General features: G+C 42.5%; 1 protein-coding gene across 1 annotated transcript; it reads right to left on the minus strand.

The window, feature by feature from the left end:
* Nucleotides 1–20,412: 20,412 nt before the first annotated feature.
* Nucleotides 20,413–21,317, minus strand: LOC124648956. Its single transcript, XM_047188636.1, has 3 exons — nucleotides 21,140–21,317; nucleotides 20,972–21,030; nucleotides 20,413–20,864 (listed from the first exon to the last, which is right to left on the minus strand). The coding sequence occupies exons 1-3, from the start codon at nucleotides 21,246–21,248 to the stop codon at nucleotides 20,727–20,729; spliced, it is 306 nt and encodes a 101-aa protein (XP_047044592.1). The 5' UTR covers nucleotides 21,249–21,317; the 3' UTR covers nucleotides 20,413–20,726.
* Nucleotides 21,318–22,649: the final 1,332 nt, after the last annotated feature.

The following is a 22,649-nucleotide window of genomic DNA, read 5'->3' on the forward strand; positions in this document are numbered from 1 at the left end:
CATAACTTGTATGGTGTCATTTCAACGGATCATGATGATGCTCTATTCAGATGTAAAAGCGGTAGTCACTAAAGCATAATCCACAAAAATATAATGGCATCAATATTTTATCTCATCATTGATCCAACAAAGTTTGGATATATCTCTTGGATACTTCATCATCACTATGATACTCCAAGAAACGTAAGTTGTAGAACAATTTCATAACTCTCTTAGATGTTCGCTAAAACTCGTAATTCAAATATTTCCACCATGATCCAATCATAGATATTTGATTTCTATTACGATGATTTCCACTTCATATTGAAATTTATTTGAGTCCATTCAAATGTTTCAAACTTCTTCCTTATTGAATATATCCATATATATATACTCAATTCATTGTTGAAAGTTTTTATGAAGTAGAAGAATCTCCCGCACACAACTATGCCAGTGAACCACATACATCAGCATGCATGTTTCCACTAAGTTAGTTGCCCGTTCAACTCTTGGCCTATGAACGGTATTTTAGTCATTCTTTTTAGAAAAGATTTGCAAGCGCCAAATGATTAAAAAACAAGTGACTCCATAAATCCATTTGCATGGAGTTCCTTCATGCATTCCTTTCTAACATGACCTAAATGGCGGTTCCACAAATAAGTGAAATTCAAATCATTTGCCTTATGGCATTTTAGCGTCAGTGTTATGTATGTGTGTTTCACCATTAAGATTTATAATAACTTATCCATCGTACATGGAGTAATGTCATAATTTGAACAACTCATTGTTTTCATTTGACCGGAGCAAAATAACAATTATTAAGTTCTTTATTATAAATTCTAAGGGCTAGATAGAATGCCAACGACGAACATAATAACACTTTATTTTGTTCCAGTACGTGCATTCCTATCATATTCCTTGTCGACTCACTTAGGCCATTGTATTCTTGTATTGCGTTGTTTTGTATGACACTTCATACCAACCAATATAGTACTAATACCCAAGAATTTCATAGTGTGACTTAACTAGGAATACAACCATAACATGTATATCATTTATATACACCTGAGCTAGACTTTCTAGTCTTTTCTTTTCTTTTTGCCAAAATATTGCCAAAATATCTTTTGCAGTTTCTCTTTTAGCTTTCCTCATTATTCAGAAAACACTTCAACATCATTAACTTCTAGGTTTGTTGGTCAAATACCAATAACCTTGAGGTTCTTACTTTGAAGTTGATCATCATATGATAAGTGTTCCGGATTTCACTATTAGTAAATTTGTAATACGATGAACAATTTCACTCATAATTTTATCCATCAATTTATGATAACTTTCTGAGACCATGTCTGTACATGCTAGGCTCATAAAGTTTAAACCTTAGTATTCGCATATGCAAATCTGGCTTGCACCCGTTGGAAGCACACGTAGAATCTATAACACCCGATCATCACGTGATGCTTCGATACGACGAGTCTTAGCAACGGTGCATACTAAGGACAATCACTTCATGGATATGCGAATATCGTTAGTGCCCCAATAGTTGGAGGATTGGGACGCCTTGCGTCTTCAACCTTCGTACATTCCCATAAAACTTATGAGTTTATGTAGTCTCACCAAATTTATATTCTATCATCTTGCAATAAGGTCTTAGATATCACATATATCTCGTACCTTGATTATTTCTGAAAACTAAATTTTCAGCTCCTTACTTTTCAAACAGATTTGAACTTCAAGTTTCACGGAGACAAGATAACTTTAGGTACTAATTGAAACCATAGCTCTCTGAATCAACAAAGTGAGTTTCACTAAAAGTTTGCAATAGGACTTAATTATTTCTTGATTCATTAACAATACGGTAACAATCCGTAAAGTTTCTAGTCGATTTTAACAAGTATTTCTATCTCAATTATAAGACTAGCGCATAGTAGTAAACGGATGCCAATACTACAAAATTAATTCAAAATACTACTCGGACTATGTTTATGATAATTAGTTCATGTTTTAATCTAATTACTAATGAACTCCCACTTAATACAACATCCCTCATAGTTGTAAAGTGGTACACGATCCAAATCCACTACACCAAAACCGATCATCACGTGAGATGATGTAGTTTCAATGGTGAACATCAACATGTTGATCATATCATCCATATGACTCGTGTTCAACCTTTCAGTTTCCATTGTCCCGAGGCCATGTCTGTACATGCTAGGCTCGTCAAGCAAACCCAAGTATTCCGCGTGTGCAACATGGCTTACACCCGTTGTATATGAACGTTGAATCGATCACATCCGATCATCACGAGATGCTTCGAAACGACGAACTGTACAACGGTGCATACGAGGGGAGAACACTTTATTATCTTGATATTAATGTGAGGGATCATCTTATAATGCTACCGTCGCGATCTAAGCAAAATAAGATGCATAAAGGATTAACATCACATGCGCTTCATATGTGATATGATATGGCCCTTTTGTCTTTGCGCCTTCGATCTTCATCTCTAAAGCACGAACATGATCTCCATCATCAACGGGCATGATCTCCATCATCGTCGCGCGTAGCGTCAAGGTTCATGGCGCCGTCTTCATGGTTGTTCACCTCATGTAGCAACTATTACAACTACTTTGAAATACTACTCAACATGAAAATTAAAGACAACCATAAGGCTCTTGCCGGTTGCCACAATACAATAATGATCATCTCATACATATTCATCATCATATCATGGCCATATCACATCACCAAACCCTGCAAAAACAAGTTAGACGTCTCTAATTTGGTTTGCATATTTTACGTGGTTTAGGGTTTTCGAGTAAGATCTAATCTACCTACGAACATGAACCACAACGGTGATACTAGTGTTGTCAATAGAAGAGTAAATTGAATCTTCACTATAGTAGGAGAGACAGACACCCGCAAAGCCTCTTATGCAATACAAGTTGCATGTCGAACGAGGAGCAAGTCTCATGAACGCGGTCATGTAAAGTTAGCCCGAGCCGCTTCATCCCACTATGCCACAAAGATGCAAAGTACTCAAACTAAAGACAACAAGAGCATCAACGCCCACAAAACCATTGTGTTCTACTCGTGCAACCATCTATGTATAGACACGGCTCTGATACCACTGTAGGATAACGTTGCATAGAAAACAAAAATTTTCCTACCGCGAACACGCAATCCAAGCCAAGATGCAATCTAGAAGACGGTAGCAACGAGGGGTTATCGAGTCTCACCCTTGAAGAGATTCCAAAGCCTACAAGATGAGGCTCTTGTTGCTGCGGTAGACGTTCACTTGCCGCTTGCAAAAGCGCGTAGAAGATCTTGATCACGATCGGTTCCGGCGCCACGAACGGGCAGCACCTCCGTACTCGGTCACACGTTCGGTTGTTGATGATGACGACGTCCACCTCCCCGTTCCAGCGGGCAGCGGAAGTAGTAGCTCCTCTTGAATCCGACAGCACGACGGCGTGGTGTCGGTGGTGGTGGAGAAGTCCGGCGGAGCTTCGCTAAGCGTGCGGGAAGTGGAGGAGCGGGGCGGCTAGGGTTTGGGGAGAGGGGCGCCGGCCACTATAGGGGTGCGGCCACCTTGGTGGTGTTTGAGGTGGCCGGCCCCCTCCCCTTTGGCCCTCATTATATAGGTGGAACCCCAAGAGGTGGTGTCCAAGTCTTCGAATAAGACCCGAACCAAAAACCTTCCATAGGAGGGGGGAAACCTAGCCAAGCTAGGACTCCCACCAAGGTGGGAGTTCCACCTCCCATGTGGGGGGTGGCCGGCCCCCTGGGGAGTCCACTTGGGACTCCTCCCCCACTAGGGTTGGCCGGCCATGGAGGTGGAGTCCCATGTGGACTCCACCTTTCTTGGTGGTTTCTTCCGGACTTTTCTAGAACCTTCTAGAACCTTCCATAGAACCTTCCGCGACATTTTTATTCACATAAAATGACATCCTATATATGAATCTTATTCTCCGGACCATTCCGGAACTCCTCGTGATGTCCGGGATCTCATCCGGGACTCCGAACAAATATTCGAACTCCATTCCATATTCAAGTTCTACCATTTCAACATCCAACTTTAAGTGTGTCACCCTACGGTTCGTGAACTATGTGGACATGGTTGAGTACTCACTCCGACCAATAACCAATAGCGGGATCCGGAGATCCATAATGGCTCCCACATATTCAACGATGACTTTAGTGATCGAATGAACCATTCACATACGATACCAATTCCCTTTGTCACGCGATATTTTACTTGTCCGAGGTTTGATCTTCGGTATCACTCTATACCTTGTTCAACCTCGTCTCCCGACAAGTACTCTTTACTCGTACCGTGGTATGTGGTCTCTTATGAACTTATTCATATGCTTGCAAGACATTAGACGACATTCCACCGAGAGGGCCCGGAGTATATCTATCCGTCATCGGGATGGACAAATCCCACTCGTTGATCCATATGCCTCAACTCATACTTTCCGGATACTTAATCCCACCTTTATAACCACCCATTTACGCAGTGGCGTTTGATGTAATCAAAGTACCTTTCCGGTATAAGTGATTTACATGATCTCATGGTCATAAGGACTAGGTAACCATGTATCGAAAGCTTATAGCAAATAACTTAATGACGAGATCTTATGCTACGCTTAATTGGGTGTGTCCATTACATCATTCATATAATGATATAACCTTGTTATTAATAACATCCAATGTTCATGATTATGAAACTAATCATCCATTAATCAACAAGCTAGTTTAAGAGGCATACTAGGGACTTCTTGTTGTATACATATCACACATGTACTAATGTTTCGGTTAATACAATTATAGCATGATATATAAACATTTATCATAAACATAAAGATATAAATAATAACCACTTTATTATTGCCTCTAGGGCATATCTCCTTCATATCGTAGTATCTTCGATAAGTAAGAATGTCGATCCCAACGAGGAGCAGAAGGTGTTGACAAGCAGTTTCGATGAAGGTTTCCCTGTAAATGCTCACAGACAAATATTCGGGGGGTTTTGATGTAACGTGATAAATAAAGTACGAGTAAGTAAAATGCGAGAGAAATAATTGCAGCGAGTGGCCCAATCCTTTTTAGCACAAAGGACAAGCCGGTTTGTTTACTTATAATGACCAAACGTTCTCGAGGACACACGGGATTTTAGTCTAGTGCTTTCGCTACATACAGCTGATTAATCTTCATTGTTTTGATAAGTGTTGTGTGGGTGAACCTATGCTAATGTACCGCCCTTCCTAGGACTAATACATACTTGTGATTATACCCCTTGCAAGCATCCGCAACTACAAGAAAGTAATTAAGATAAATCTAACCACAGACCTTAAACTCGAGATCCTCGCGATCCCTCCCGCATCGATATACCAACGGGGCTCAGTGTTTCGTCACTCCGGCAACCCCGCAATTGGCAAACGAGTACAAGATGCATTCCCCTAGGCCCATAAATGGTGAAGTGTCGTGTAGTCGACGTTCACACGACACCACTAGAAGAATAACACCACAACTTAAATATCATAACATTGAATATTACTCAACCATAGTTCACTACTAACAATTAGACTTCACCCATGTCCTCAAGAACTAAACGAACTACTCACGAGACATCATATGGAACATGATCAGAGGTGATATGATGATGAATAACAATCTGAACATAGACCTTGGTTCAATGGTTTCACTCAATAGCATAAACAACAAGTAGAAATCAGCATCGGGAGAGTTTCCCTATCAAACAATCAAGATCAAACCCAAATTGCTACAGCGGTGACGATGTCCAGCGGTGGAGATGGCGGTGATGATGGTGGAGATGATGATGATGGTGATGGAGATGATGTCCAGCTCGATGGCGGTGACGATGGCGTCGATTTCCCCTCCGGGAGGGAATTTCCCCGTGGATTCCTGCCCGCCGGAGAGCTCTTTTCTCTCCGGTGTTCTCCGCCCCGCGAGGCGGCCGTAACCCTTCGTGAGGATTCCTCTCGTGGCTTAGGTCTTCGGGACGAAGGGTTTCGCGAAGAAAAGGAGGCGAAAGAGGCCGAGGGGGCCCCACACCACATGGTGGCGCGGCCGGGCCATGGGCCGCGCCACCCTATGGTGTGGGCCCACCATGGGTCCAGCCGGCTCCCCTTCCGGCTTCCTCCGTCATCCGGAAAAATAGGAGTTTCGTAAAACTTGCTTCCACAGCTTGATCTTCCGAAATATTGCATCCCGACGGTGCTTTTTCCAGCTAGTAATCCCGGCTCCGGTGCTCGATCTCCAAATAATCATGAAACATGCAAAATAGATGAAATAACATAAGTATTGTGTCCCAATATGAAATATATCAATGAATAACAACAAATTATGATATAAAATAGTGATGCAAATTGGACGTATCAACTCCCCCAAGCTTAGACTTCGCTTGTCCCCAAGCGAAACTGAACTCTGTAAACAGGTCCACATGTTTATGGAGTGAAGAGTCGATAAATAAAATACGGGCAAGAAGCATCATATTCATTCACACAAGACATTATAGTAAACAACTTCCCCATATAACTCAACTTGAAACAAGTATAAGGTAATCACAAATAAAGGTGCATAAGGAATCATAATTGGTGATGGCAAACTTTGTTCTTGGTCAGAGAACATTTAACAGATTATATTCATCTATTGAGCAGCGCTCTCTTATTAAAGCTTATGGTAAACTTGCATACTCAATCATATTAATCATTGATGACTTTCAAAGCTATATTCATTCAAGGTAAAACTTGTACTAAACAAGAAAGAGTAAAGACATGATGAAACAAATCACAATATAATAGTTTGATCACAACGACTCAAATGCTTGCTTGAGATGGAGGGAAATAGGTTTACTGACTCAACATAAAGTAAAAGACAGGCCCTTCGCAGAGGGAAGCAGAGATTAAATCACGTGCTAGAGCTTTTTCAGTTTTGAAATCATATAAAGAGAACAAAAGTAAAGTTTTGAGAGGTGTTTGTTGTTGTCAACGACTGGTAGCGGGTACTCTAACCCCCTTGCCAAACAAACCTCCAAAGAGCGGCTCCCACGAAGGACTTTATCTCTACCAAAGAAGGTAGATCATCCCTCTTCTCTTTTGTTTACACATGTACTTTAGTTTATCTCAAGGATGACACTCTCCCCAACCTTTGCTTACACAAGCCATGGCTAACCGAATCCTCGGGTGCCTTCCAACAATCTCATACCATGGAGGAGTGTCTATTGCAAAATTAAGTTGCTTACTGATGAATCATGGCAAAACATGTGAAGAGAATTATTAATGAAAGTTGATTAATTGGGGCTGGGAACCCCGTTGCCAGCTCTTATTGCAAAATTATAGGATAAGTGGATGAAGCCACTAGTCCTTTAGTGGAGGCTGCCTAACAAGACTGAAAGATAAAACACCACATACTTCCTCATGAGCTATAAAAAATTGACACAAATAAGAAGTAATAAGTTTTGAATTGTTTAAAGGTAGCACATGAAGTATTTACTTGGAATGGCAGAAAATACCATGCAGTAGGTAGATATGGTGTACACAAATGGCATAGGTTTGGGTTCAGGTTTGGATGCACGAGAAGTATTCCCTCTCAGCACAGGTCTTTGGCTAGCAAGGTTAATTAGCAAGCATAAGAGTTGAAGGAAACAAACAAATATACATGTGATAGAAACAATCATGCATCTTACTTGTAAGCACAAACAGTTTTAACTTTTAGAATACTAAGCTAAGAACTGATAAGAAAGATAATAATATCTTCTACATGTATTTCCTTTATTCTTTTTAAACTCAAAGTGTTGTTGCTATTGACCATTGCTAAGTTTGCCAAAACCAAATAGATTTACTTAATGCTCCCAAAGTGGTACCAATACTAAAATCAAGATCAATCATATAGTAGAAATTGCAAACTAAAATAAGGTGTGCAATATGTAAATGATAAGACTTCTCATTAATATTCCATAACGATAACTCACACCAAGGGATACATAGACAAACTAAAGGAGAGATACTTCCACACCGCAACCCATCTCATACGATAACTTCCCTACTCATGATATGACACTACTTGATAGTAAAAAGTAAAAGGTAATGATGATGTGATACCGCGGCACTCCCCAAGCTTGGAACAAACCAAGGGGATGCCAATACCGATGATGGATTACTCCTTTGGCGATGGTGGTGATGAATCCCTTATGCGCTTCTTGCTGCATCTCCTTCAGCCTTCGGCCTTCTCGCCTTAGCGGATCCGCACTAAGTCTCGAAGAGATTCATTGTTATCCGAAGTCGGCGATGGCGAACCCGTGACGGGCATCAAGTAATATCCCAACGATTCTACGGAGTCGGCAATTCTCCTCCCTGAGTATCTCCACTTCTCTTCTTAGAGCCCGGTATTGACCACAAAACTCATCGGTAGTCCGCAGAGCTTCTTCCAACATAGGGAAGGAGTCGAGGCTAAGAGCGGGTGGTAAAGGTCCTGCAAGTTATGAGAAAAAGAACGTCGAGTGTCAACAGATCCCACCAAGATTTGCTTGCTCCCAACGGCTTGCTGCTCTTGTCTTGATGGCACCCTCTTCACTTCTTCCTCCGAAAGCCCCTTGCCCTTGTTGCTGGAGGCCATGGTGCCTCTAAACTGAAAACAGATCCTGAAAGAAACAGCTCAAAACAAAACACGTCGAGAGAACGATATACGGACCTCCAGGGGTCCGGGGGATTTTATAATAAAAATTTTCGAAACAAACGGAAAGTACCAGATCGAACCAGAGTCGGAAAGGGGCGACGAGGCGGCCAGACCATAGGTCGGCGCGGGCCCAGGCCAGGCCGCGCCGGCCTATGGTGGCACGCCCTCGTGCGTCCTTTCCACTCCGTTTCGAACTCGTAATTTTTCGTATTTTCCAAAAACAGCAAAAATAATGTTCGGAAAGTAAATCGCGAACTTTTCATTACCAGTACTGTTACCTATTCAAAGTTGAATTCTGGCGGACTGTCAATTTGTCCCTTGATGAAAGCCTCCGGTGTTTCCACTCGAATAATATCAACATCAACATTATAAGAATCACCTGAGATATAATGCTTGAGTCTTTGTCCATTCACCACTTGCGTAGCATTGCCTTGGAGAGAGCTAATTTTAATTGCTCCCGAACGATACACCTCCTCAATAACATATGGTCCTTCCCATTTCGAGAGTAATTTCCCCGCAAAGAATCCGAGACGAGACCGATACAATAGGACTTTATCCCCAATATTAAACTCTCTTTTGATGATCCTTCTATCATGCCATTTTTTAACTTTTTCTTTAAAGAGTTTAGCATTTTCATAAGCTTCACTTCTCCATTCATCTAGAGAACTTAATTGTAGCAACCTCTTATCACCTAGCAAGTTTAGGATCTTTATTTAGTTCTCTAATGTACTCGATAAGCTTTGTGTTCTAGTTCTAAAGGTAAATGACAAGCTTTTCCGTAAACCATTTTATAAGGTGACATTCCCATGGGGTTTTTATAAGCAGCTCTATAAGCCCATAGTGCGTCTTTCAATTTACTAGCCCAATTCTTTCTAGATTTATTAACGGTTTTCTCGCAAAATAGATTTAATTTCTCTATTTGATAATTCTACTTGACCACTACTTTGAGGGTGATAAGCGTAAGCAATTCTATGATTAATACCATACTTAGCAAGAGTTTTTCTAAAACCTCCATGAATAAAATGAGAACCTCCATCAGTCATAATATATCTAGGTACTCCAAATCTAGGAAAAATAATATCTAAAAGCATTTTTAAAGAGGTCTCACCATCAAGCACTTTTTGTAGGTATGGCTTCCACCCATTTAGTAACATAATCAACAAGCAACAAGTATATGAGTGTTACCTTTTGAAGAGGGAAAAGGTCCCATGAAGTCAAATCCCCAACAATCAAACGGTTCAATAACAAGAGTATAATTCATAGGCATTTCATTGCGTCTGGAGATATTACCAACCCTTTGACATTCATCACAAGATAAAATAAACTTCCTTGCATCTTTGAAGAGAGTTGGCCAATAAAAACCCGATTGTAGAACCTTTTGCGCGGTTCTATCTCCGGCATGATGTCCTCCATAAGCACTGCCATGACATTTACTCAATATCTCTTGTTGTTCATATTCGGGAACACACCTTCGCATAATACCATCCACTCCTTCTTTATATAAGTGTGGGTCATCCCGTAAATAATGCCTCAAGTCATAAAAGAATTTCCTCCTCTCGCCGAGCTGAAAAGGTTGGAGGCAAGTACTTGAAAACAATAAAGTTAGCATAATCAAGCATACCAAGGACTGTCTCGCGAGTTCACCTTTATTACAGCCAATTGTTCATTTGGAAAACTATCATTAACAGGAACAGGATCATAAGCAATATTTTCCAATCTAGACAAATTATCAAGCAACAGGATTATCAGCACCTTTCCTATCTACAATATGTAAATCAAATTCTTGCAAAAGAAGTACCCATCTAATAAGCCTCGGCTTAGCATCTTTCTTTGTCATAAGGTATCTAATTGCAAAGCATGATCAGTATGAATTGTAACTTTTGAATCAACAATATAAGATCTAAATTTATCACAAGCAAAGACTACAACCTAACAATTCTTTTTCAGTAGTAGCATAATTTCTTTGAGCAAGCATCAAGAGTCTTGCTAGCATAATGAATAACATTTAATTTTTTATCTACTCGCTGTCCAAGAACAAGCACCTACAAGAAAAATCACTAGCATCACACATAATTTCAAATGGTAAATTCCAATCGTAGAGGTTCAACTATAGGAGCAGCTTGTTAAGGCTTTCTTTAGAGTTTCAAAAGCTTCCTTACAATCATCATCAAAAACAAAAGGTACATCTTTTTGAAGAATATTAGTAAGAGGTTTTGAAATCTTGGAGAAATCTTTAATAAATCTCCTATAAAACCCAAAGATGACCAAGAACACTACGAATACCTTTAGCATCCCTTGGATAGGGCATCTTCTCAATAGCTTCAACTTTAGCTCTATCAACTTCGATACCTCTCTCGTAAATTTTATGTCCCAATACAATTCCTTCATTAACCATAAAGTGGCATTTCTCCCAATTAAGAACAAGGTTAGTTTCTTCACATCTCTCGCAAGACTTTATCAAGGTTTCGCAAGCAACTATCAAAAGAATTCCCGTAGACGTAAAAAATCATCCATGAATACTTCCACAATACTCTCACAAAAACCATGAAAGATAGCAGTACATGCATCTTTGAAAAGTAGCAGGAGCATTACATAAACCAAAAGGCATACGCCTATAAGCATAAGTTCCATAGGGACAAGTAAAAGTGGTTTTCTCTTGATCTTTAGCTTTAACAAAGAATTTGTGAAAACCCGGAATAACCATCAAGAAAGCAAAAAATGAGTATTTTTAGATAACCTTTCTAGCATTTGATCAATAAATGGTAAAGGGTAATGATCTTTCTTAGTAACTTTATTAACTTTTCGATAATCAATGCACATTCTATACCCTACAACTACTCTTTGAGGTATGAGCTCATCATTATCATTAGGCACAACAAGCTCATTCCTCCTTTCTTAGGAACGCAATGCACAGGACTAACCCATCTACTATCAGCAATAGGATATATAATACCAGCTTCAAGAAGTCGTAATACCTCATTTCTTACCACATCCTTCATCTTGGGAATTAGACGACGCTCGAGGTTCAACAACAGGCTTTGCATCATCTTCCATATTAATGGCGTGTTGGCAAATAGAGGGAGAAATCCCCTTCAAGTCATCAAGAGTATAGCCAATAGCACCTCGGTGTTTCTTCAATATTTGCAATAATCTTTCTTCTTCAAACTCGTAAGCTTAGAACTAATAATAACAGGATATATTTTCTTATCATCAATATGAGCATATTTAAGATTATCGAGCAAAGGCTTTAAATCAAAAACAGGATCTTCCTTTGGTGGCGGTGTTGTACCCAAGTCTTCCACCGGTAAATCATGCTTGAGAATAGGTTGGCGAAGAAAATCTCCTCAAGCTCATCTCTTTCTTTCCTAAAAACTTCGCTCTCGCTATCCTCCAAATGTTGCCGCAAAGGATTATTAGGAACAAGAACAATAGATGCACACTCGCTCCATTTTAAAATCATTACTAGGCAAATCAGCTTTATAAGGAGTTTTAGTAAATTTAGAGAAGTTAAACTCATAAGATTCACCAAGCAAATTTGGTCAAAATTTTCTCTTTCTTGCAATCTATAATAGCTCCACAAGTATTTAGAAAAGGTCTACCAAAAATGATAGGACAATAATCACTAGAAGCAGAACCAAGTACCAAAAAGTCAGCAGGATATTTAATCTTACCACATAGAACTTCCACATCTCGAACAATACCAATTGGAGAAATAGTTTCTCTATTAGCCAGCTGAATAACCACATCAATATCTTCAAGTTCACAAGAATCAATTTCGTGCATAATCTCCGTGTAAAGCTCATAAGGTATAGCACTAACACTTGCACCAATATCACATAAACCATAATAGCAATGATCACCAATTTTAACAGATAGCATAGGAACACTAGCTTGTTTGGGTTTATTAGGATGTGAAACAATATTAGAAGCATCTTCACAGTAAAATAATATGACCATCCTCCACATTTTCAGATCACAAGATCTTTAACTATTGCAACAATAGAGTTCAACTTTTATTTGTTCTTCAGGTTCTCTAGGTTTCTTTTCACTTTTATGAACCGCACTATTTATAACAGAGTACTCTTTCATTTTAGCAGGAAAAGGAGTTTTTTCAATATAAGTTTCAGGAATAACACGATCAGCAGTTTCAACTACAACACACTTATTAACAGATGAATCAATTTTATCTTTATACGGTTCATGATACTTATCAAAATTCTTCTTAGGCAATTCATAATGAGAGGCAAAAGCTTTATAAAGGTTTGCAGCAACTTGAGAATCAAGACCATATGTAGCACTAATATTACGAAATGTATCAGTATCCATAAAAGCTTCAATGCCTTTATAATCATAAATTATACCTGATTCTCTATCTTTGTCGTTCTCCCAACCTTCAGTATTTTCTTGGATCCGATCAAGAAGGTCCCTTTTAAACTCTTATTTATTGCGCGTAAATGATCCAGAACAAGAAGTATCCAAGCAAGGTCTTGTCTTGAAAAGAAAGTCTTGCATAGAAATTATCAATAATAACATTACCAGGAAGCTCATGAATGGGGCATTTGAGCTTAAAGACTTCAATCTCCCCCAAGCTTGGGCAATACTCTCTCCATCATGAGGCCAGAAATTATATATGCGGTTCCGATCTTTGTGAATTTCACTTGGAGGATAAAATTTGAAATAAAATAAAGGCACAATGTCCTCCCAATCAAGAGAATCACCATTCTTCAGCAATTTATACCAATGCGCCGCTTTACCAGACAGCGATATAGAGAATAGCTTCTTCCTAACTTCATTCATAACAATACCTGCACATTTGAATAACCCGCATAATTCATGCAAAAACAAGTAAATGATCACCAGGATGGACAGCTTCCATCCCCTTCATAGCGGTTATCCATAACATGTTCAATAATTTTCGTAGGTATTTTATATGGTATTACTTCCTCACCTGGCGCCTCATCCACTACCGTTGCAGTAGTAGTAGATTTCCCAAATAGAAATTGAAGAGAAGATCTCTCCATAATGACTTATAGCAAGCAGAGTAAATAAAATCAGCACAAACAAGTAAAGGTTTTCCTTACCAATTCCGCTTACCAATAGCGCTTCACTCCCCAGCAACGGCGCCGTAAAATAGTCTTGATGACCCACAAGTATAGGGGGTGTATCGTAGTATCTTCGATAAGTAAGAATGTTGATCCCAACGAGGAGCAGAAGGTGTTGACAAGCGTTTCGATGAAGGTTTCACCGTAAATGCTCACAGTACAAATATTCGGGGGTTTTGATGTAACAGATGAATAAAGTACGAGTAAGTAAAATGCGAGAGAAATAATTGCAGCGAGTGGCCCAATCCTTTTTAGCACAAAGGACAAGCCGGTTTATTTACTTATAATGACCAAACGTTCTCGAGGACACACGGGATTTTAGTCTAGTGCTTTCGCTACATACAGCTGATTAATCTTCATTGTTTTGATAAGTGTTGTGTGGGTGAACCTATGCTAATGTACCGCCCTTCCTAGGACTAATACATACTTGTGATTATACCCTTTGCAAGCATCCGCAACTACAAGAAAGTAATTAAGATAAATCTAACCACAGCCTTAAACTCTGAGATCCTCGCGATCCCTCCCCGCATCGATATACCAACGGGGCTCAGGTTTCTCGTCACTCCGCAACCCCGCAATTGGCAAACGAGTACAAGATGCATTCCCCTAGGCCCATAAATGGTGAAGTGTCGTGTAGTCGACGTTCACACGACACCACTAGAAGAATAACACCACAACTTAAATATCATAATATTGAATATTACTCAACCATAGTTCACTACTAACAATTAGACTTCACCCATGTCCTCAAGAACTAAACGAACTACTCACGAGACATCATATGGAACATGATCAGAGGTGATATGATGATGAATAACAATCTGAACATAGACCTTGGTTCAATGGTTTCACTCAATAGCATAAACAACAAGTAGAAATCAGTACGGGAGAGTTTCCCCTATCAAACAATCAAGATCAAACCCAAATTGCTACAGCGGTGACGATGTCCAGCGGTGGAGATGGCGGTGATGATGGTGGAGATGATGATGATGGTGATGGAGATGATGTCCAGCTCGATGGCGGTGACGATGGCGTCGATTTCCCCTCCGGGAGGGAATTTCCCGGCGGATTCCTGCCCGCCGGAGAGCTCTTTCTCTCTCGGTGTTCTCCGCCCCGCAGAGGCGGCTGTAACCCTTCGTGAGGATTCCTCTGTTGGCTTAGGTCTTCGGGACGAAGGGTTTCGCGAAGAAAAGGAGGCGAAAGAGGCCGAGGGGGCCCCACACCACATGGTGGCGTGGCCAGGCCATGGGCCGCGCCACCCTATGGTGTGGGCCCACCATGGGTCCAGCTGGCTCCCCCTTCTGGCTTCCTCCGTCATCTGGAAAAATAGGAGTTTCTGTAAAACTTCCTTCCACAGCTGATCTTCCGAAATATTGCATCCTGACGGTGCTTTTTCCAGCAGAATCCTGGCTCCGGTGCTCGATCTCCAAATAATCATGAAACATGCAAAATAGATGAAATAACATAAGTATTGTGTCCCAATATGAAATATATCAATGAATAACAGCAAATTATGATATAAAATAGTGATGCAAATTGGACGTATCAGTCGTCGCTGGCAAACAATTCACCGGCGAACCCTAGTATGTCGCCGTTCACGAGGATCTGGCCACCGCCCGAGTATGTCGATAGTGATCCCCATGGCAGCTTCATCCCCAACTCCTTCGCGGCAGAGCGAAGAACGCCCAGCGAAGAGTAAGTCCGCACCCACCTTGCGCTGCCAGACCTCAACATCCCGTACGGGGGCTCCGTGGCCAAGCAGTGTGCCCCTCTCCTATCAGGCGATGTTGATGCTCGAGGTGATGGGCTATCGAAGCTCTTCGATGATGCCGGCCTTGATGCCTGCAGCACATTCGACGAAATGTCGCAGGGTGGCTCCTTCATGGTCGAGCTCCAACGGAGAAGAAGAAGAAGGACGAAAGTGCGGTTAGGTAAAAGAATGCTCCAACGGAGAAGAGGAAGAAGGACAAAAGTGCCGGCATAGGCGCGAGGTGGAGATCCAAGGAGGACGAATGCCTCGTTGAAGCATGGAAGGTGGTGAGCATGGAACCTCTCGTCGACGCGGACCAAAACTTGGAGACCTATTGGGTGAGGGTAAAGGTGGGTGTCGAGGATGCTCCCCGACAATGCCCACCATGAGGAGCTTAGGGTTGATGGAATCCTGCAGGCTAGCACGAGACATCGGTGATCGAACAAACGGGAAGAGAGATTTACCCAGGTTCGGGGCCCTCGATGAGGTAAAACCCTTACTTCCTGCTTGTATGACCTAAATTATTGAAAGTATATCGGGTTACAATGATATAGCCGAAGGACTACAATGGATTCACCGAGAGGTTAGGGTTCTAAGCTCTAGGCGATGCTTTGCGAAGGTTCTATGCGTGTAAGTTGTGATCCAGCAGATCCTCTCCTGGCCTTTATATACTAGGCCAGGTCCCGAGAGATCTGTCCGGATTCGACTAGAGTACAAAAAATCATATTCTAAAGTTTCCTTGTTTCGTCGTTGTCTTTCCTTGTCCTTCAAGTATCTTCCTTCGTATGAGTCCTTTCCTTCGATGTCAACGCGTATGCCTTCTTCCGATATTCAGCAATCTTCATGGGCCCCTGGTTGGGCCGGTGGAGGTAGCCCAATATAGGTTACCAGAAGGGTAATGTCCACATCAGTGGGCTTTGACGATTACAAACTTGTCGATACAACCTTCAACACGGTGCACATGGATCACAACCAATCTGGCATGTCACACCGCTGGGCATCATCAAGGATGTTTCAACAAGTGGCATGGCATTCAAACCCAAATCACCAACAAAGCCCCCAGCGACACCTCCGTCGCCTACCGGGTAAGCCGCATTCAAACCGGGATCACCAACCATTTCGTTCATATCCTCGTCGATTTGCATTGATACATTTGTGAATATTGTGCATGTTTGTTTGTAGTTTATTCTAATGCTACAAGCCTACCACGATGACAACGATGACGCCGAGTTCAAGTTCATCCATGTCTTCAAAAGGATCAAGACTTGCTAGAAGTGGATCTTAACTTGGGCGGCTCTCGCCAAGACCAAGGAATCCGGATTCAATCCAACCGTGGCGGCACCAGCGTCCTCGGAGGGGCGCTACATTGGGAACAAAGCGGCGAAGTTGGCCAGGGACGCCGCGCCGACCATGTAACAGCTTCAGACCTTCATCGAAAAGTGCATCACCGACGCCGTCGTCATTGAGGAAAACAAGGCCACTCTTGGAACGACGAGGGAGGAGAAGGCCGGTGCAAGGTGTTTGGCGATGTTGGAGAAGCAAGAAGTGAAAATCGGGCTTCTCAAGGCCAATGTCGCGAAGAAGAGGAAAGAAGACAAGGCACTTTTGTTGGCCGACACATCTACGATGGAAGCCGAGACGCGGGCATGGTACAATGAACAACGGGACATCATCTTGCGGGAAAGGAGAGCACCATCGGCGGCGAGTTTGACTCCACCGGCGAGGAGCTCGCCACCAACGGCGATGTCGGCTACCACGGAGGGGGCGCCAACTACTGCCACGGATCTCACTGCCATTTGATTTCAGAATCATGTAATATGTGGCAAAAACTCGATTTTTTTGTTCGCCGAGACATCTATGAACTTACGGCGATTTGGCTAAGAGGGTGATGAACTCGCGGTGAAAAATGATTTAACTCAAATGTCTGGGTCTAAATGGAATGTCACCTCCTAAAAAGTAGCACCCACCAACATCGATCACCGGTAAAACGACTTTATCGAAACCTATATGGAAGGCCGAGTGAAGATGATCTTAGATTCCGCGAAGATGAGCTGGCCAGCAGCATGCAAGAACGGGCCGGTGATGGTCGGAAAGCTCAAATACTTTATCCACCATGAGTCCATAACCATCGTCCACGTCACCACACACTCGACCACTCATGGATCGCGTGGTCTCAGCCAGGCAGCATCCGCTCGTGCATTTGGAATTGAAGCTTATCGGTGCAAAACCCGCGCTAAATGCCTCCAGAATCTGATGCCTTGTACTGGAAAGTAGTGTTGTGCCGGCCTTCGTGGAGATGCTGCCTAATCCGAGACACGTAAAGGCCTGATCGGACGCGCGCGTCGGATCAGTTCATAGCGAGGAATCGGCTGATGAACACATCGGTACGGGGATGATGACTAGACGGATCTGTTCGATCTCCTCTCGATGAGATCGTCATCTAAAGACGAATCGAATCGATCAATTAATCAAACCAAAGCCAGCGGAGCCAAACGCCCGTAGCCGGCAGGTCTGGATGGCCGCGGATAGCCTCGCATCTGCTTGCTCGCAAAGCGCCGGAGCGGTGGATCGATTAACTAATCGGCCCTTGGATTTGCGGCTGGAAGACGTGATCTAGTGCAGTATGCATACTGTAGTGTATTCGCCAAGTCAAAGGCTAAAGTAGTAGGAAAGGGATGATCGCCGGCTCGCCGTGATCGCGTGGAAATACAGTGCCAAACGTGGGAATCTACCAGTTTCGATGTGATGTGACATGGAGCCGCACCAGGGCCGGGGAATCTTTCCGTCGAGGTCGGGCCGGCAGTGCCGCACCGCCGCCCATAGACAGCGCCGGATTTGTAGGTTTCCGGCCGGGTCGTCCAAGCGCCACGTTATAATACGGCTATACTGACAAATCTCCATCTCCTAATGATAGGGTTCCAACGATTCTAAGCACACGGAAAGTTTCATCCACAACCTTTTCTTTTCGATTCGAAATCAACACGCAAGGAATTCGCGTTCCGTTCCGTACATCATCACTGCATCGTGCTCGGAATATATTCTTGCGGATAAATAGAACTAATTTGACCACATGCACGCGGAGCTGGAACCTGATCCGGCCGCCGGATAAGAAGACGACGGGGAGCCATGCATGGGGAAATAATAAGGAGCCACGGATTTCGGCCGAGGATCGATCAAGCTTCATGACGGAGCGCATCTCCAATGAAAGGATCAGAGAAGAGAGGAGCCCACGCTGATCCAAAACGAGCGGCCGACAGAGTCAGCGACTGCATATAGAAAGCTGCTTCTCCTCCTTCTCCGGCCGGCTCCAAAAGTCAATCGGTTGCTCGCAGCCTCGCATGCAGCCCGTCGTTGTTCTCATGGAGCTAGCGACGTACACTTTCAAAAAAAACGTTAACCAACAGGGAATGATCCCTTCCTTGGTTATACGCGTTGTTAGATAGGATGAGACGTGCACTTTCAAAAGAAGCATCTTCTACAGCAGCTAGCGCAGGCTCACGAGCTCCAAAAGTCAAACCGTAAAAACGATTGTGTTTTTTATAGAGCAACCAAGTATTCTATTAACATAAAATTAAGTCACATGAACAAACAAACAAACGTGAAAACTAAAAGACAGACCAACAAAAAAGATTATTCTAAAAATTAACCAAATTTAGCTAACCAAATGATACTTTTGCCTAGTGTATGCCAGAATGACCAGCATTGGACTGGCAGAAGAGCAAGAACCGCACCCAAGCCGGTATGGTAGGCACGGGCTGATGCGTGCGTGCCCGCCTAGGTTTGAGCCTCCATGCTCGCAATTCCAGCGCGTACTCATGAATTCTTCTGTAAACTTAAGTCAATGGGGTTCTTCCCCTCTGATCCCACTTCTTTTTTACTAGCAAAAGAGCTTGGCGATTTCCTGAACGATTCAAAGGGAGTAAGGTCCAAGGACATTTTCCCCGAGCTTTGAGTGTTGAATGCCAAATTAAATGATGCTGAAGCAATGAGTTGATCTCCGCAAGTTCGACCTCAAGGTGCATTGCACTAGTCTACTATGGAGTACATCTCTTCTAAAAATGTAAGCCATATAAATTTAGTTAAAAGCTAAAGCTTATCAAGCTTGATCAGTTATATAAAAGAATGAAATACACCAATGACTATATAATACAAAACAAATACGCTACGACAATACATCTTAAGATGGATCTATTGTTTTCATTTGGTATTGCACATGTTTATGTTTTCTTTTAATTTATTCAAATTTAGAAGACGTTGACTTTTGACTAAATTATGTGGCTTACTTAGTAGGCGCCTCAAAATGGGTGGCGCGGACAAGGGCTTTTTTTTCTTGACTAATTTCACAAAATGATTATGTTTCTAAAGAAAACCACAGGCTCATCGGGTGGCTGAACTCACAGGATAGCATCTGGCCATCTCACATCACCATGGAATCCGACAGAGCAGCTAGCGGTGCGCCATCTACCTGCCGAGCACGAGCAGTACAGTCCAAGACATGAGTAGCTCTCGGAGCAGAGGTAGTTCACAAGTCACGAGCAGAGCTCACGCAAGGCAAACCTCCCCCTGCCGGCAGCGACGCGTCGCGAGCATGATGACCCACGATCACAGCGGAGTCCACCGATGTGTCTGGTCATGTCGAGAAGGAACAGATCGCATAACGCGAGCAGAAACACCAGGGTCAAGAGGGCAATGATGCCTCAGATGAATACTTAAACCTTATTCATCAGTGCGTTAACTGATTGGTGCAAGTGCAACCCGTGTGCGCTAGCTAACTGATTAGATGGATCGATGGATACGCAGTGGTAGGGCACGATCGAGAGAGGGAAGCCGTCCAAGAGAGTCTTCCTGTGGCCATTAACAAATCTGAAACTGTGCACTGACATGAAAGCAGGGCCAACCAAGGAGCAATTTCTCTTCAAAAACACTGTGTGCTAACATCCGAAACATGGTACTCCCTCTATTTTAAAATAATTGCTAAAAAATGATATATCTATACACTGAAACATGCTAGATACATCCATTTTTAGACATTATTTTGAACCGGGGAAAGTATATACCATGTACACGACGACTGACGGACGGATGGTGGTAGTACTAACGAAGAGAAGACCGCCGGAACAAAACATCACTTGGATCTTTTCTTGGCCTAGTATTTAGTTTATGGTCTGCAGTGGGGCGCTCTAGCTAAGCTTGGTGCTTCACCCTCTTCCTGGACCCTTTGGCGGGTCATGGCGGTTGTTGGCGCCGGATCCCGGGTAGTCGTTCACCTCCACGACCATCCTCGCCGCCGGCCTGGCCCTCCCGTCAAGGTGCTTCCCCGAAGCTGCAATCGTCTCCTGCACGAAGAGCACATCCAAGGCGTCAGCATCATATTGGCCGCGTTTATCAGGCATTCAGGCAAGAAATACTACGAAACAAGAAGTCAGATAGACGGAATAACAACCTGCAGAGAAGAAAGCTTCATGGACGGCGGGCGCTGCAGGTTCCTGAGCTGCATGCTTCCTACGCAAACACCACAGAAATGATCAGCGATTCCGCGACAATCGCACCCGGGACAAAACCAAACCCCGAATCGATCCATCAGCGGTTTCACGAAAGGCGGAAAGCTTACTTGAGGCTGGCACCGCGGACGCCGGCCGCAGGGCGAGGAGGAGGAGGACAACGACGATGAGGAAGAAGAGGAGCAGAGGCTTCGGCTTCCGGAAGCGGCACGGCTCCATTGCTCGGAAAGAAAGAACTACGCGTGCTCTGATCTGTCTCTGGCTCACGGGTGGTGGTGTGGTAGGGAACGGGTGGTGTGGCGGTGTTGCCTGCTAGTGCTTGGGGTTTTATAGTTGGACCAGAGCTAGCTAGCCAGTTGATGGCTGTCCTTCTCCTCTTGTCCTGGCTACAAAAGGTCAACTTCGCATTACTTGCCCGGTTTGGAAGCCGGAGGATGGTCTGCGAGGCCGTCTCCTGTGGATATGCTTGTGACGATCGTGGTAGTGCCACTTTAGAATCTCTTTTCTTCTTCTCTCGAAGAGGAAGGCATCTACACGTTTAATGGGAGATTTCTATGGAATTATTGTGTTCATAATATGGGCCCTTATCTTTTTCAGTCAACATAGACGGCAAGTGGTAATTACTGAAGTACTTAGCACTGCTTTGCTACTATGCTTCCTAAATTTTAATGCATGCTACTAAATTGTTCACTCCTACTCCCATATTCTCGACATTTACAACTTTCTTGCTATTATGAGCATTATTTATGGTTTTGTTAATTCTCATTCTGTAGAGATAAGTTTTTGACCTTATCTTAGTTATAACGAATTAAACACCCCCGAGCCTAAAATGAAATGCATTTTCGTTAGTGGAAACCATTTTAGCTAGACTTTTTTCTTTTCAAAATGAATGAATCTACTACTTGTTTAATGCGAATTTCTTGTGGAGTTATTCTGGCCCCAAAATGAACCCTTATCGTTTCCAATAGGGGTGCAAGGTAAGTGATGGTTAAGGAATAAATCAGTAATTCGATATCATTTATATATTCTCTTATGTAAACATTTTATAAGGTTATCACTAACTCTTTGATGATTTATATGTGGTGTTTCTATTTATTAATTGACTATGAAATAATATCTCTAATCTGACGATAAACCCATCTGAACTAAGCGATGATATTTTTTGCTTACATAAAAAGATAAGAATATCTTCATCGGATGGCTATGAATATCGACTGAGTAATAAATTAATAAAGTTGGCTGAATAATGTTTTTACTAATTCTTTTTTAGGTAGGTTTTACTAATTCTTAGTTGCTCTAATGTTCCCAGTTATCTCTTAGACGTCTCGTTTAAACAGTACAGAGCCTAAAACATCAATCTAATACTATCATGCACATCCACTGAATATTAAACGGTCCACGTGAATTAGCCACCGACCAGATGACTGAAACAATAACACTTGTCTACCGGGCGTTTCCGATTGAATAGAATTGATCTGCCGGCACACATGTTTGAAGACAAAAATGCTAATCCAAAATCATTTAATGGCTATTAAACCAGAGAAGATGTGGCCCATTACCAAATTTACCGGTGATAATCCTTAGAGCATAAGAAGCGAGCCTAGCTCGGTTGGTTAGAAA

The sequence above is a fragment of the Lolium rigidum genome, chromosome 4 (assembly GCF_022539505.1).
Source record: "Lolium rigidum isolate FL_2022 chromosome 4, APGP_CSIRO_Lrig_0.1, whole genome shotgun sequence".
Lineage (NCBI taxonomy): Eukaryota > Viridiplantae > Streptophyta > Magnoliopsida > Poales > Poaceae > Lolium > Lolium rigidum.

Coding starts and splice junctions, on each gene's coding strand:
- LOC124648956 (XM_047188636.1), bottom strand. CDS start 21,248: ATGGAGCCGTGCCGCTTCCGGAAGCCGAAGCCTCTGCTCCTCTTCTTC. Junction 21,031..21,139: donor GTCCGCGGTGCCAGCCTCAA/GTAAGCTTTCCG, acceptor GTGTTTGCGTAG/GAAGCATGCAGCTCAGGAAC. Junction 20,865..20,971: donor TGAAGCTTTCTTCTCTGCAG/GTTGTTATTCCG, acceptor CTCTTCGTGCAG/GAGACGATTGCAGCTTCGGG.